This window comes from Cherax quadricarinatus, chromosome 79 (assembly GCF_038502225.1).
Source record: "Cherax quadricarinatus isolate ZL_2023a chromosome 79, ASM3850222v1, whole genome shotgun sequence".
NCBI lineage: Eukaryota > Metazoa > Arthropoda > Malacostraca > Decapoda > Parastacidae > Cherax > Cherax quadricarinatus.
The window spans coordinates 5,329,715-5,346,144 of NC_091370.1; the positions used below are offsets into that span (position 1 = coordinate 5,329,715).

Here is a 16,430-nt window from a genome sequence, read left to right on the forward strand (position 1 = left end):
GAGAGCGTTCAAAACAAGAGATGCCAAGCCAAATCACTTGTTCTCTCTAGGCAGCTGAAATTGCAGATCTAGAGAATGTACAGAGAACCTTAATTACACATACAAGTTCTGTCAAAAACCTTAACTACTGGGAATGCTTGGAAGCACTTGACTTGTACTCACTGGAGTGCAAGCAAGAGAGATGCATCATAATCCTAAAAGGAATGGTTCCTAATCTGCACAAAGAAATCACTCCCTACAAAAGCAAAAGACTGGGTAGGTGGTGCAAAATACTCCAATGAAAAGTAGGGGTGCCACTGGTACACTAAGAAAAAGCAAAATAAGTGTCTGGGGCTCAAGACTGTTTAAACAGCCTTCTACCATAGATAAGGATAATTACCAATAGACCCCTGGCTGCCTACACAATGGAGCTAGACAGATACTTAAAGTTGGTGCTGGATCAGCCAGGCTGTGGTTTGTATGCTGGACTATGTGCAGCCAGCAGTAACAGCCTGGTTGATCAGGCCCTGATTCACCAGGAGGCCTGATCATGGACCGGGCCGCAAGGGCATTGATCCCCGGAATATTCTCTAGGCAGGCAGACCTTGGGTAGGTAGTTACAGGCAGGCCCTGCTTTACAGTATTATGCTAATGCAGCAGTTTTCAATAACACCCATTCTTCATTTGTTCAGACTTCCTACAACAAATATATTCACCAATCACTCTAAGCTAAGGACAAAAATATTTTAAGTAACAGGTGTGTGTTGTATATGCATTTTTTAGGTCTAGCTCTGTTGCTCACTTAATATATTATAGTGTAACCATTTTATCAGGCTTGTATATGCATTTGAAAGTGTAAAAAAGTGTACATTTCGCTTTACAGCAATTTTTGCTTTACAACGGTATCCCAGAACCTAACTTGTTGTTATAAGCGGGGTCTTTCTGTATGTAGTTGTAAGATCAGCAGAGAAGTTTGACATGGAGAGAGGAAGATTACCTCCCAGTAAAAGTAGGTCTTAGACAGGGATGTGTAATGTCACTATGGTTGTTTAATATATTTATAGATGGGGATGTAAAAGAAGTAAATGCTAGGGTGTTGGGGAGAGGGGTGGGATTAAATTATGGGGAATCAAATACAAAATGGGACCCATAAATAACAAAAAGGCACAATACCGTGACTGGAACGATACACAAATAACCCGCACATAAAAGAGAGAAGCTTACGACGACGTTTCGGTCCGACTACCTCCACCTCTTCCTGCCTATATATAGCCGTCCTGCTCCACCTCTGTTAGTGTGACTTTGTCAATGGTCCAAGTCGGACCGAAACGTCGTCGTAAGCTTCTCTCTTTTATGTGCGGGTTATTTGTGTACAAAATGGGAGTTGACACAGATACTTTTTGCTGATGATACTGTGCTTTTGAGAAATCTAAAGAAAAGTGGCAAAGTTTAGTGGATGAGTTTCAGAGGGAGTGTAAAGGTAAAAAGTTGAAAGTAGACATAGATAAGAGTAAGGTGATGAGGGTATCAAATGATTTAGATAAAGAAAATTTTGATTTCACATTGGAGAGAGAAAGTATGGAAGAAGTGAATTTTTTTTTTTTTTCAACAAGTCGGCCGTCTCCCACCGAGGCAGGGTGACCCAAAAAAGAAAGAAAATCCCCAAAAAGAAAATACTTTCATCATCATTCAAAACTTTCACCACACTCACACATTATCACTGTTTTTGCAGAGGTGCTCAGAATACAACAGTTTAGAAGCATACACACATAAAAATATACAACATATCCTCCAAACTGCCAATATCCCAAACCCCTCCTTTAAAGTGCAGGCATTGTACTTCCCATTTCCAGGACTCAAGTCCGACTATATGAAAATAACCGGTTTCCCTGAATCCCTTCACTAAATATTACCCTGCTCACACTCCAACAGATCGTCAGGTCCCAAGTACCATTCGTCTCCATTCACTCCTATCTAACACGCTCACGCACGCTTGCTGGAAGTCCAAGCCCCTTGCCCACAAAACCTCCTTTACCCCCTCTCTCCAACCCTTTCGTGGACGACCCCCACCCCGCCTTCCTTCCCCTATAGATTTATATGCTTTCCATGTCATTCTACTTTGATCCATTCTCTCTAAATGACCAAACCACCTCAACAACCCCTCTTCTGCCCTCTGACTAATACTCTTATTAACTCCACACCTTTTCCTAATTTCCACACTCCGAATTTTCTGCATAATATTTACACCACACATTGCCCTTAAACAGGACATCTCCACTGCCTCCAACCGTCTCCTCGCTGCTGCATTTACCACCCAAGCTTCACACCCATGTAAGTGTGTTGGTACTATTATACTTTCATACATTCCCTTCTTTGCCTCCATAGATAATGTTTTTTGACTCCACATATACCTCATCGCACCACTCACCTTTTTTTCCTCATCAATTCTATGATTAACCTCATCCTTCATAAATCCATCCGCTGACACTTCAACTCCCAAGTATCTGAAAACATTCACTTCTTCCATACTCCTCCTCCCCAATTTGATATCCAATTTTTCTTTATCTAAATCATTTGATACCCTCATCACCTTACTCTTTTCTATGTTCATTTTCAACTTTCTACCTTTACACACATTCCCAAACTCATCCATTAACCTTTGCAATTTTTCTTTAGAATCTCCCATAAGCACAGTATCATCAGCAAAAAGTAACTGTGTCAATTCCCATTTTGAATTTGATTCCCCAAAATTTAATCCCACCCCTCTCCCGAACACCCTAGCATTTACTTCCTTTACAACCCCATCTATAAATATATTAAACAACCATGGTGACATTACACATCCCTGTCTAAGACCTACTTTTACTGGGAAGTAGTCTCCCTCTCTTCTACACACCCTAACCTGAGCCTCACTATCCTCATAAAAACTCTTTACAGCATTTAATAACTTACCACATATTCCATATACTTGCAACATCTGCCACATTGCTCCTCTATCCACTATCATATGCCTTTTCTAAATCCATAAATGCAATAAAAACTTCCCTACTTTTATCTAAATACTGTTCACATATATGCTTCAATGTAAACACTTGATCTACACATCCCCTACCCACTCTGAAACCTCCTTGCTCATCCGCAATCCTACATTCTGTCTTACCTCTAATTCTTTCAATTATAACCCTACCGTACACTTTTCCTGGTATACTCAGTAAACTTATTCCTCTATAATTTTTACATTCTCTTTTGTCCCCCTTTCCCTTTATAACCATAGAACTGATGAAAGAAAAAGACGAGTGGTGCGTTGAGGTATCTGTGGGGACAAAAAACGTTATCCATGGAGGCAAAGAAGGGAATGTACGAAAGTATAGTGGTACCAACACTCTTATATGGGTGTGAAGCTTGGGTTATAAATGCTGCAGTGAGGAGGCAGCTGGAAGCAGTAGAGATGTCGTGTCTAAGGGCAACGTGTGGTGTAAATATTATGCAGAGAATTCGGAGTGTGGGAATTAGGTGGTGGTGTGGAATTGCTAAAAGTATTAGTCAGAGGATTGAAGAGGGGTTGTTGAGGTGGTTTGGACATTTAGAAAGAATGGAACAAAGTAGAATGACTTGGAGAGCGTATAAATCTGTGGGGGAAAGAAGGCAGGGTAGGGGTTGTCCTCGAAAAGGTTGGAGGGAGGGGTAAAGGTTTTGTGGGTGAGGGGCTTGGACTTCCAGCAAGCATGCATGAGCTTGTTAGACAGGAGTGAATGGAGACGAATGGTTTTTGGGACCTGACAATCTGTTGGAGTGTGAGCAGGATTCAGGGAAAATGGTTAGCCAGACTTGAGCCCTAGAAATGGGAAGTACAATGCCTACAATTTAAAGGAGGGGTTTGGGATATTGGCAGTTTGGAGAGACTTCTAAATAGTTGTACATGAGCGCCTCTGCAAAGACAGTGATTATGTATGGGTGATGGTGAAAGTGTTGAACGATGAAAATATTTTTTCTTTCTTTTTGGGTCACCCTGCCTTGGTGGGAAACGACCAATGTGTTAACCCTTAAACTGTCCAAACGTAGATATATGTTCACTCGCGTAGCGCTCCAAACGTAGATCTATGTTTGGACAGTTTAAGGGTTAAAAAAAAAAACACAAGAACACCAATGGTAAAATTAACAATAAAGAACTACTAGCATAACTAAAATACACACCACAAATAAAAACAATACTTCTTCTTAAAACACACCGGCCGTATCCCACCGAGGCGGGGTGGCCCAAAAGGAAAAACGAATGGTTCTCCTTTTACATTTAGTAATATATACAGGAGAAGGGGTTACTAGCCCCTTGCTCCCGGCATTTTAGTTGCCTCTTACAACACGCATGGCTTACGGAGGAAGAATTCTGTTCCACTTCCCCATGGAGATAAGAGGAAATAAACAAGAACAAGAACTAGAAAGAAAATAGAAGAAAACCCAGAGAGGTGTGTATATATATGCTTGTACAGTGGAACCTCAAATATTGAACTTTCTTCAGTCCAGAAGGCTGTTCGAGTGCCTTTACCGAATGAATTTATTCCCATCAGGAATAATGTAAATTAGATTAGTCCATTTCAGACCCTCAAAAATACACTTATAAAAGCACATACAAAAATACACTTACATAATTGGTTGTGTTGGGAGCAGTTCGATTTCTGAGGTTCCACTGTACATGTATGTGTAGTGTGACCTAAGTGTAAGTAGAAGTAGCAAGACATACCTGAAAGCTTGCATGTTTATGAGACAGACAAAAGACACCAGCAATCCTACCATCATGTAAAACAATTACAGGCTTTTGTTTTACACTCACTTGGCAGGACGGTAGTACCTCCCTGAGCGGTTGCTGTCTACCAACCTACTACCTAGAAAAAACAATACTATCAAGGTTAAAATTCCATTAAATTGTCAATGTCCAAGAACTCTAAAAATGTTGAAATCCCTACAGGCACTCCAGTAATTATAAAAATGGTAATCTTTCTTTCAACATACCGGCCGTATCCCACCGAGGCGGGGTGGCCCAAAAGGAAAAGCGAAAGTTTCTCCTTTTACATTTAGTAATATATACATGAGAAGGGGTTACTAGCCCCTTGCTCCCGGCATTTTAGTCGCCTCTTACAACACACATGGCTTACGGAGGAAGAATTCTGTTCCACTTCCCCATGGAGGTAAGAGGAAATAAACAAGAACAAGAACTAGAAAGAAAATAGAAGAAAACCCAAAGGGGTGTGTGTATATATATGCTTGTACATGTATGTGTAGTGTGACCTAAGTGTAAGCAGAAGTAGCAAGACATACCTGAAATCTTGCATATGTATGAGACAGAAAAAAAAAAAGACACCAGCAATCCTACCATCGTGTAAAACAATTACAGGCTTCAGTTTTACACTCACTTGGCAGGATGGTAGTACCTCCCTGGGCGGTTGCTGTCTACCAACCTACTACCTAGAAAAAACAATACTATCAAAGTTAAAATTCCATTAAATTGCCAATGTCCAAGAACTCTAAAAATGTTGAAATCCCTACAGGCACTCCAGTAATTATAAAAATGGTAATGTGTTTAAAAAATGAATACACATCCCACCAACAAAACCATTTCTGATTATGAAACAATCACAACTTTATTATATAGGTCCGCCATCACAAATCCGGCAATCAGTTATTCGGCACTATTTTTGGCTAGCATAATTTCAAATTTCCAAGGTCGCCACACCAACCTGCTGCTACTGTTTGGTGGCGCTACTTGCTGCATAAGTCACTCCAATTTCTTTTTCTCCATTTATTGTTATAACCTGCTTACTTTTAGCCCTAGCCAATGAATAAAAGAAATGCTTCTCATTATGTGAAGCAACGACACAGTACATTGTCCATTAAAGATAAGGTGGCTTTGAAGCCACTGTTGGTTGCCGTGAGCTCAGTCTCATGAAGCAGGAGAATATGCTTCATTATTAGGCTAAGTTAGAGCAAAGGAAGGGGTAGCAGTAATGTTGAAGGATCAGTTATGGAAGGAGAAAAGAGAATATGAATGTGTAAATTCAAGAATTATGTGGATTAAAGTAAAGGTTGGATGCGAAAAGTAGGTCATAATAAGCGTGTATGCACCTGTAGAAGAGAGGAATGCAGAGAGAGAGAGATTTTGGGAGATGTTAAGTGAATGTATAGGAGCCTTTGAACCAAGTGAGAGAGTAATTGTGGTAGGGAACCTGAATGCTAAAGTAGGAGAAACTTTTAGAGAGGGCGTGGTAGGTAAGTTTGGGGTGCCAGGTGTATATGATAATGGGAGCCCCTTGATTGAACTTTGTATAGAAAGGGGTTTAGTTATAGGTAATACATATTTTAAGAAAAAGAGGATAAGTAAGTATACAAGATATGATGTAGGGCGAAATGACAGTAGTTTGTTGGATTATGTATTGGTAGATAAAAGACTGTTGAGTAGACTTCAGGATGTACATGTTTATAGAGGGGCCACAGATATATCAGATCACTTTCTAGTTGTAGCTACACTGAGAGTAAAAGGTAGATGGGATACAAGGAGAATAGAAGCATCAGGGAAGAGAGAGGTGAAGGTTTATAAACTAAAAGAGGAGGCAGTTAGGGTAAGATATAAACAGCTATTGGAGGATAGATGGGCTAATGAGAGCATAGGCAATGGGGTCAAAGAGGTATGGGGGTAGGTTTAAAAATGTAGTGTTAGTGTGTTCAGCAGAGGTTTGTGGTTACAGGAAAGTGGGTGCGGGAGGGAAGAGGAGCGATTGGTGGAATGATGATGTAAAGAAAGTAGTAAGGGAGAAAAAGTTAGCATACGAGAAGTTTTTACAAAGTAGAAGTGATGCAAGGAGGGAAGAGTATATGGAGAAAAAGAGAGAGGTTAAGAGAGTGGTGAAGCAATGTAAAAAGAGAGCAAATGAGAGAGTGGGTGAGATGTTATCAACAAATTTTGTTGAAAATAAGAAAAAGTTTTGGAGTGAGATTAACAAGTTAAGGAAGCCTAGAGAACAAATGGATTTGTCAGTTAAAAATAGGAGAGGAGAGTTATTAAATGGAGAGTTAGAGGTATTGGGAAGATGGAGGGAATATTTTGAGGAATTGTTAAATGTTGATGAAGATAGGGAAGCTGTGATTTCGTGTACAGGGCGAGGAGGAATAACATCTTGTAGGAGTGAGGAAGAGCCAGTTGTGAGTGTGGGGAAGGTAGTAGGTAAAATGAAAGGGGGTAAGGCAGCCGGGATTGATGGGATAAAGATAGAAATGTTAAAAGCAGGTGGGGATATAGTTTTGGAGTGGTTGGTGCAATTATTTAATAAATGTACGGAAGAGGGTAAGGTACTTAGGGATTGGCAGAGAGTATGCAGAGTTCCTTTGTACAAAGGCAAAGGGGACAAAAGAGTGCAAAAATTATAGGGGGATAAGTCTGTTGAGTATACCTGGTAAAGTGTATGGTAGAGTTATTATTGAAAGAATTAAGAGTAAGACAGAGAATAGGATAGCAGATGAACAAGGAGGCTTTAGGAAAGGTAGGGGGTGTGTGGACCAGGTGTTTACAGTGAAACATATAAGTGAACAGTATTTAGATAAGGCTAAAGAGGTCTTTGTGGCATTTATGGATTTGGAAAAGGCATATGACAGGGTGGATAGGGGGGCAATGTGGCAGATGTTGCAGGTGTATGGTGTAGGAGGTAGGTTACTGAAAGCAGTGAAGAGATTTTACGAGGATAGTGAGGCTCAAGTTAGAGAATGTAGGAAAGAGGGAAATTATTTCCCAGTAAAAGTAGGCCTTAGACAAGGATGTGTGATGTCACCGTGGTTGTTTAATATATTTATAGATGGGGTTGTAAGAGAAGTAAATGCGAGGGTCTTGGCAAGAGGCATGGAGTTAAAAGATAAAGAATCACACAAAGCGGGAGTTGTCACAGTTGCTCTTTGCTGATGACACTGTGCTCTTGGGAGATTCTGAAGAGAAGTTGCAGAGATTGGTGGATGAATTTGGTAGGGTGTGCAAAAGAAGAAAATTAAAAGTGAATACAGGAAAGAGTAAGGTTATGAGGATAACAAAAAGATTAGGTGATGAAAGATTGGATATCAGATTGGAGGGAGAGAGTATGGAGGAGGTGAATGTATTCAGATATTTGGGAGTGGACGTGTCAGCGGATGGGGATGGGTCTATGAAAGATGAGGTGAATCATAGAATTGATGAGGGAAAAAGGGTGAGTGGTGCACTTAGGAGTCTGTGGAGACAAAGAACTTTGTCCTTGGAGGCAAAGAGGGGAATGTATGAGAGTATAGTTTTACCAACACTCTTATATGGGTGTGAAGCATGGGTGATGAATGTTGCAGCGAGGAGAAGGCTGGAGGCAGTGGAGATGTCATGTCTGAGGGCAATGTGTGGTGTGAATATAATGCAGAGAATTCGTAGTTTGGAAGTTAGGAGGAGGTGCGGGATTACCAAAACTGTTGTCCAGAGGGCTGAGGAAGGGTTGTTGAGGCGGTTCGGACATGTAGAGAGAATGGAGCGAAACAGAGTGACTTCAAGAGTGTATCAGTCTGTAGTGGAAGGAAGGCGGGGTAGGGGTCGGCCTAGGAAAGGTTGGAGGGAGGGGAGTGAAGGAGGTTTTGTGTGCGAGGGGCTTGGACTTCCAGCAGGCATGCGTGAACATGTTTGATAGGAGTGAATGGAGACAAATGGTTTTTAATACTTGACGTGCTGTTGGAGTGTGAGCAAAGTAACATTTATGAAGGGGCTCAGGGAAACCGGCAGGCCGGACTCGAGTCCTGGAGATGGGAAGTACAGTGCCTGCACTCTGAAGGAGGGGTGTTAATGCTGCAGTCTAAAAACTGTAGTGTAAAGCACCCTTCTGGCAAGACAGTGATGGAGTGAATGATGGTGAAAGTTTTTCTTTTTCGGGCCACCCTGCATTGGTGGGAATCGGCCAGTGTGATAATAAAAAAAAAAATATTAGGCTAATATCAACACTACAGCTAATTTGAGTATCACAATTGATCTAATATGAAATAATAAACAATATAAATAACATAAAACATGTTAAATACTCCAGAATAAATATTTGACATAACACTGAGCAGTTCGACAGAGGTATGAAGAGGATATGGTATACAAATACCTTTCTCCTATCCCTGTCTTGGGGACTTATACTAGGGAAAACAGAGTATAGCACAGGGTTAACTGTGACATACACTTGTACTGCACCATAAACCTGAAACAAAAAAGTTATTTTCTCCATATAGATTATCACACACACAGCAGCATATGTGCAGAGAACCTAGGATAACCGAAAAAAGTCAATGTGGGTAATTTCTAGTACCTGGCTTGGGTTAGCCAGGGTAGAAACATTAGGCGTGTTTCTTTACACCTGTTGTTTACGTTTACCCATCAGCAAATGGGTACCTGGGTGTTAGCCAACTAGTGTGGGTGTTATCCTGGGACACTGACCTAATTTTCTTGAAATACACTGCATAACAAGCAGCTTTCTATATAGTAGTATGTCACTGATGTCAGCTAGGCCTGTACACCTTGTACATGTACGTGTAGTAAATAAAGATATTATTATTATATTATTTTCTCAGTTGTTTGTTAGGTTATCTTACTGAAACTTGGGCAATGTATGATGGAAAGACACTTCTTAATGTACACCAAAAATGAAAGAAATCAGACCATAAATAGCAGAGTTCACTTCTCAGCCATTAGCGGCCGCTTAGCGGTATATTTTTGTATGGTTTTTATGGTTACATTCTCATTTTTTCGGTCTCATTTGATAGAATGAAAGCTATATTACAGAAATAGATATGATTTTGATTGCTTTCATGACAAAAAGTACCATGAAATTGCACTCACAGTAGCGAAAATCTTCTATTCTTTAGCGAAGTTCAAGAGTAAACAAATGACGTCACCGTCCAGTACCTGTCCGCCTGCCAGTCCAAATTCCAATACGCAGTCAAGAATGGGTTGACATTATTTATACAATTATTACAATAATGCAGCAGTCTGCAAAACAGTAAATCTTCTATTTTTTTTGCAAATAAAAATTCCAAATGGTAAGCAAGAGTAATATAAGAGGGGCCTGTAGCTGTGACTAATGAACAGAGAAAATGTTATTTTAGTGCCAGGAATGTCTACATTGTTTATTCTGGACCCTATACTGAAATTGGCATCAGTTGAAATTTGTGTGAAATTGGCCAAATTGCCAATTTCTGACCACTTTATTGGGTAGTTGAAATAAGTGAATGGGTGGTTTCTTGTACTCGGTTAACAGACTAGAAGTAAATAAGTTTATTCAGGTATACACAAATACAGTTACACAGATTATCATACATAGCGGTGTATGTATAGAGAACCTAGGATAACCCAAAAAAGTCAAAGTGACTTATTTCCAGTACCTGGCTTGGGCTTGCCATATACGATTTTTGGTAAATATTTTTTTTTCTCGGTTGTTTGTTGGGCTATCTCATTAAAACTTGGGCAATGTATGATGGAAAGATGCTTCTTAACGTACAACAAAAATAAAAAAGACGGACGATAAATAAGGGAGTTCACTTCTCAGCCATTAGCCGCCTCTTTGCAGTATATTTTCGTATGGTTTTTATGGTTGTATTCTCATTTTTTTGGACTCATTTGATAGAATGGAAGATATATTACAGAAATAAATGATTCTGATTGTTTTCATGACGAAAAGTACCTTGAAATTGAGCTCAAAGGAGCGGAAATGTTCGGTTTTTGCCGATGTTCAATGAACTTTATGTAAGTCAAGTTGGTTAATTTTATTAAGTGTATTCTAACCTAACCACTCTGTAATCTGGCAAACTCAGTAATCCAGCACACTACAGGTCCCAATGATGCCGGATTTGTGATGGAGGACCTGTATCAAAGTTTATCATAGGCTTGAGAATATTCCTGTGGAACAACTGCTAGCAGGATACTTTTTCTTAATAACACACAGTGCTCTAATCTAACACTTGCATCCTCCTTACCCTATTACTTTCCATGGGTGGATAGGATCTCTTTGAAACTGACCTCCCAAACAGATTTAAGAGCTCTACTTACAGCAGGTACTGCATCAGCAGTTTCCTCATCTTTGTCTTGTCCTTCAGGCTTGTGCTCAGTATCTTGTAGGCTTTGCTCAAATGCTTCTCCCAATGGCCGTCGCCGTAGATTTACAGTGACAGTAACAATTGCACCAGCAGTAAAAACTCCACTATCGTCGTCATCAACAACTGCCAAAATAAGACTAGGACGTTTAATTAATGAGATACAATTAATGAATTCAACAATTCATTAAATTCAGCAATAATGTGCTCCTAGAAAATATTACAAAATTTAAAACAGCAATAATGTGCTCCTAGAAAATATTACAAAATTTAAAACAAATATTAAGGCAAATATGAAGGCAAAGAAGGGAATGTATGAGAATATGTGGTACCAAGATGGTGGGTGTGAAGCATGGGTTGTGAAGGCTGCAGTAAGACAGAGCTGGAGTCAGTGGAGATGGCATGTCTAAGGGCAATGTGTGGTGTAAATACGTATTATGAAAAATTCATAGTATGGAAATTAGGAGGTGTAGTTACAAAAAGTATTATTCAGAGGGCTGAAGAGGGATTGTTGAGGTGGTTTGATCATTTAGAGAGGACGGAGCAAAAGAGGATGACTGAGGGTGTATAAATCTGTAGTGGAGGGGAGGAGGAGTTGGGTTGTCCTAGAAAAGGATGGAGGTAGGGGGTGAAATAGGTTTTGTGTGCAAGGGGCTTGGACACACAGCAGGCATGTGTGAGCGTGTTAGATAGGAGTGAATGGAGACGAATGGTTTTTGAGACTTGAGTTGTTAGTGTGAGCAGGGTAGTATTTTGTGAAGGGATTCAGGGAAATTAGTTAGCTAGACTTAATGCCTGCACTTCAAAGGAAGATTTTGGGATATTTGCTGTTCGGATTGACATCTGAACTACTATATCTGCATGCCTCTACAAAGACAGTGATTATGTGTAAATGATGGTGAAAGTGTTTCTTTTTAAGGGCCACCCTGCCTCGGTGGGAGACCGCTGGCACGCTAAGGAAAAAATATTAAGGTATATAATAAATGACACACAATGCAACTACAAACACAAGCAATATGATCAGTGTACAATATACATTACACTAAGTAATAAGTTAATATGTACCATTACTCAAATACAGTCAAAAATAGGAAGGACAAGACAAAGAATAGCAGAAATAAAAAGTTGGAAAGAAAAAAAAAAAAAAATTGAGACAAGGTTGTAAAAAACTGCAATACTGATAGGATTCTTTAACCTCTTTGTTGAATGAGTAGTAACACACATTCACCATTATTCATTTGACTACTGCCCTGCAAGAAATGTGCTGACATCTCAATTAAGACTGCCCTGAGATAGCACTAAACCTTTTCCCTCCTTCAGAGTGCAGGCACTGCCCTTCTCACCTAAAGATACATTAACAATATAGTCTCACCTTCATAGTTGACATTCATTTCCACCTTTGGCATCTTCCTACAGGCTATCATGACTTCGCTGAATTGTTCCTCTGAGAGAGAGCGTAAAACATGGTGCCTCTCAGTAGAAGAGAGAGATAAAAGTTGCTCAATTGTCTTCACCGGTCTTCGTTTACTTACAAAATGCCTGTCAGGAAAGGTAACAAATTAATGATCTAAAATGTATATTACAATGTACAGGTGCTCCTTGCTTTACAATGATTTGACTTACGATATTTTGACTTTACTACCTCCTTTAAATCGTTCCTTTGTTCTAGCACTATGAAAAACTTTCTAGCATCCCTTAAGCTCTTTTCCTCTCTTAAATGATGGTGCTAGAAATCTTCCTTATTATTTATTTAATTTATTTTACAGCTTCAGCCATATCCCACCAAAGTAGGGAGACTTAATAAAAAAAAAAAAAAAAAAAAAAAAAAAAAAGGAAACATCTCACCACTATTCATTTAATACCCATCTTGCCAAACATTACATCTAAAATGATCCTTTAGCAACCCTATCTCTCCTTCAGAGTAGAAACCTTGTATTTCTTACCTCCAGGATTAAGTCCACCTTACCAATTTTTTCTGAATTCCTTCATAACTGTTCCCTCTGTCACACTCCAGCACCAATTCAAATCCCTAAAAACCACCTGTCTCCACTCACTCCAACCTTTCTCACACACAAGCCTGCTGGATGCTCAGGCTCCTACACCTTAAACCTCCTTCACACCCTCCCTCCAACCCTTCCTGGGATGACCTCTAGCTCTCCTTCCTCTCTGGATTTATATATACTGCTACATCCTCTCTAAATGCCCAGACCACCTCAACATTTTCTCCTCTGCCCTATGAATAATATTTTTCATAACCCCATGCTCTCTTATAATTTCTACACTCTGAATTCTCTGTATAATATCCATACATTACATTGCTCTCTCATCACTGTCTCTAGCCTCCACTTCCTTGCTGGAATATTTAAACTCATGCTTCTCCCTCACACATAGTGTTGGTACTATAATGTGTGATGTTAGTACTACTGGCTTGTAATGTTTTTTTTTTGTCAGATCTGGTGCCTCCTTTGTGCAGGGGAGCTGTGTGTGCACTTTCTAAGGCTCTGGGCTCTCACCTAGATCTAAGCTCATCCACCATTTAATACCTAGTTATCATCTTAATTGTACTTCGAATTCTTTGTGTTCCATGAAAGAAGCCCTGGTACTGCACATGGGTGCAGGTTTGCTATTTCCTTTTCAAATTCTGCAGACTGTTGCTTACATTAATATAGATTTATAGATTGAACATGAGTAATAAAAACCATCTGAAAACTAAACCCTCTTTCCTTCTAGTAGAATAATGATAAATACTGTTCTTTAACCCCTAAACTGTCCAAACATAGATCTAAGTTCACGTGCTTAGCACTCCGAACGCAGATTTACGTTTTTTTTAAATAAGAAAGCATGTAAAATAGAAAGTTCGGAGCTCTATGTACGTGAATGTGGATCTACGTTTGGACAGTTTAAGGGTTAAAAATTTCATTCATTTCTTTTTGTTATTGGTGTATGAACCTCCTGAGGTATTTTTCTGCTAAGATTTTGCCTATGTGTAATAATATATCTGCCTAGTGCACTTCCCCCACATCCACCTCTAGCTCATCCTTACTCCAAAAAGATATGCCTCCCTATCCAATGCATAATCACACTGGCTTTCTTTCATTATCCAAAACAAGAACAAACATAAAAGCTTACAAACACAAAAAGATGCATGCACATTAGAGGGGTGCAGCCAGTAACTAGGACTTAACTACATATTTTTGTTTTTTTAACATGCTGGCCATCTCCCACTGAAATAGGGTGGCAAAAAAAACTTTCACCATCATTCACACATATCACTGTCTCTTCAGTTGCATGCAGTTCAGTTGTCACTCCACCTACACGAGTGCACAAATATAATAAAAATAGCTGTCTTCCTTGAAGTGCTTAGACATCACAGTTTAAATGACCCCTCTGAACTACATCATCACTACCCCTCCTTCAGAGTAAAGGCTCTGTACTTTAGACCTTCAGGAATCAAGTCCAGCTTACCAGTTTTCCCCCGAATACCTTCATAAATGTTCCTTTTCTCACACTCCAGAAACAACTTGGAAGAGCAGTGAATGCCACAAGCTAAATAAAATTAATTTCATGTGCCACCTTAGGCAAGCATGCCATAGGTTCACCAGCCCAATACTAGACCATATCACAACGTCTTTCAAACAGCTTAAAATATTTTGTAAACATGTTTTGCTATTTGGAAACTAAATTATGTAAAGTGTTGTATCACCCTAATGATTGCTATTTCTTTACCCAGGCAGGGTGACCCAAAGAAAGCACATTTACTCTATTTCATTCAATCACTGCTTTTTTTTTCAGCATACTGGCCATCTCCCACCAAAGCAGGGTGACCCAAATAAGAAGAAACAAAAGTTTTCTTCTTTTTACATTTAATAATTTATGCAAAAGGGATTACTAGCCCCATGCTCCCCACATTTTAGTTGCCTCTTACGACAACGTGACTAACAGAGAAAGGATTCTTTTCTACTTCCCCATGGTTATACACAAACAAAAAGTGTAAATCTGTATGCTTTAGTCACCTTAAGGAGTCTTCAGTAATGTGAGGCAGCTGGAGAAGAGGGTTCTTGGAATCCCAGAGAGCCTGCACAATATGTGGGGAGAGTTTCATGCAAGCCTCGATGGTGTCAAGAGACGGGAGTCGAGAGATGCGACCAGCATGGGCTAGCATTATCAGCTGAGAAACACAGGTCACCATCTCCTGGATCAGTATGGGACAGCACCTGCAAAAGTTTTACATTCATAATATGACTGAAATAGCTGATATTTTCTTTAATACACTTACCAAGGAAATACTATACATGCATTAGATATGATCGTGCACATGAAAAGACATTTATTTACAGGTCTCCCTCCACATTCGTAAGGGATAAGGGATCAAGAACCTTGCGAATGTTGAAAAATTGCAAATGCTTGGTGCACAAATATATTGTAGGGAAATATAATATTAGCATTTACTTAGCCTAACAATACTGCTTCCTTAACCTATTGAACCATGAACAATCATAAAACACATGAAAACACTGTAAAATATTGTATTAGTGCCAGCCCTTTAGTAAAGAAGGTGAGAAAGACTATAGAATTCAAGAAAGAACTCATAGCAGAGTACCAAAGTGGAGGAGGAAGAGAGAGGGGAGAATGTGCCTTCTTCAGTGATTCAGTGATTCTTCGATATGTACGATGCTAAAGCAGCACAAGTCGATAAAGGCTATAGCGCCAGCCAGCGATAAAGTGTAGCATTAACACTATAGCAAGAAAGTTAAGCAATTAATCGACAGAAAAAGGACAGCATGGACCTAACTCCTCCAATGTTGTTGGAGTCATATAGAGCAACTGACAACACCGCCATCTCTGCTGCCTCTGCTACCACCTCACATAATGAAGGCTTATGCTCTCAATGGCCCTTATACACCCAACAACAGTACAGCAACACTCGTGGCATACTTAATGATGTATTTTATTCATTCTAGAGCATATGTCACGTTTCTATGTTATTAATATTGTTTATTATGTCATATGAGATGAATTGTGATAGATAAATAAGCCATGGAGTTGATATTAGTGTCATATTGAAGGACTATCTTGTCCTATCTCCAAACAAACTCTGCCACTGCCACAATTCCTAACATATGTAATGACATATTTTAAATATGATTGGGCAGCTGGGAATTCACGAATGTTCGAAGCCCACGAAAGTGGAAAACGCGAATGCTGAGGGGGACCTGTACATTGTTTTCACGTTCACGATCTGGTTACAATTATAACGAGTTGTTTATGCTGTGAATTCAATCCCAAATCATAAAAATGTATATACAGTGGAACCTTGACTTGTGAGTGTCCCAACA

General features: G+C 39.6%; 1 protein-coding gene across 1 annotated transcript in view; it reads right to left on the reverse strand.

Moving 5' to 3' along the window:
- Positions 1–16,430, reverse strand: part of Sec63 (translocation protein Sec63) — an 87,770-nt gene that overhangs the window by 27,912 nt on the left and 43,428 nt on the right. Inside the window, exons 8-10 of the mRNA XM_070101844.1 lie at positions 15,108–15,308; positions 12,467–12,633; positions 11,051–11,220 (exon numbers count right to left, since the gene is read on the reverse strand). Coding sequence (XP_069957945.1) covers positions 11,051–11,220; positions 12,467–12,633; positions 15,108–15,308 — 538 coding nt within the window. The remainder of the gene's footprint in view (positions 1–11,050; positions 11,221–12,466; positions 12,634–15,107; positions 15,309–16,430) is intronic.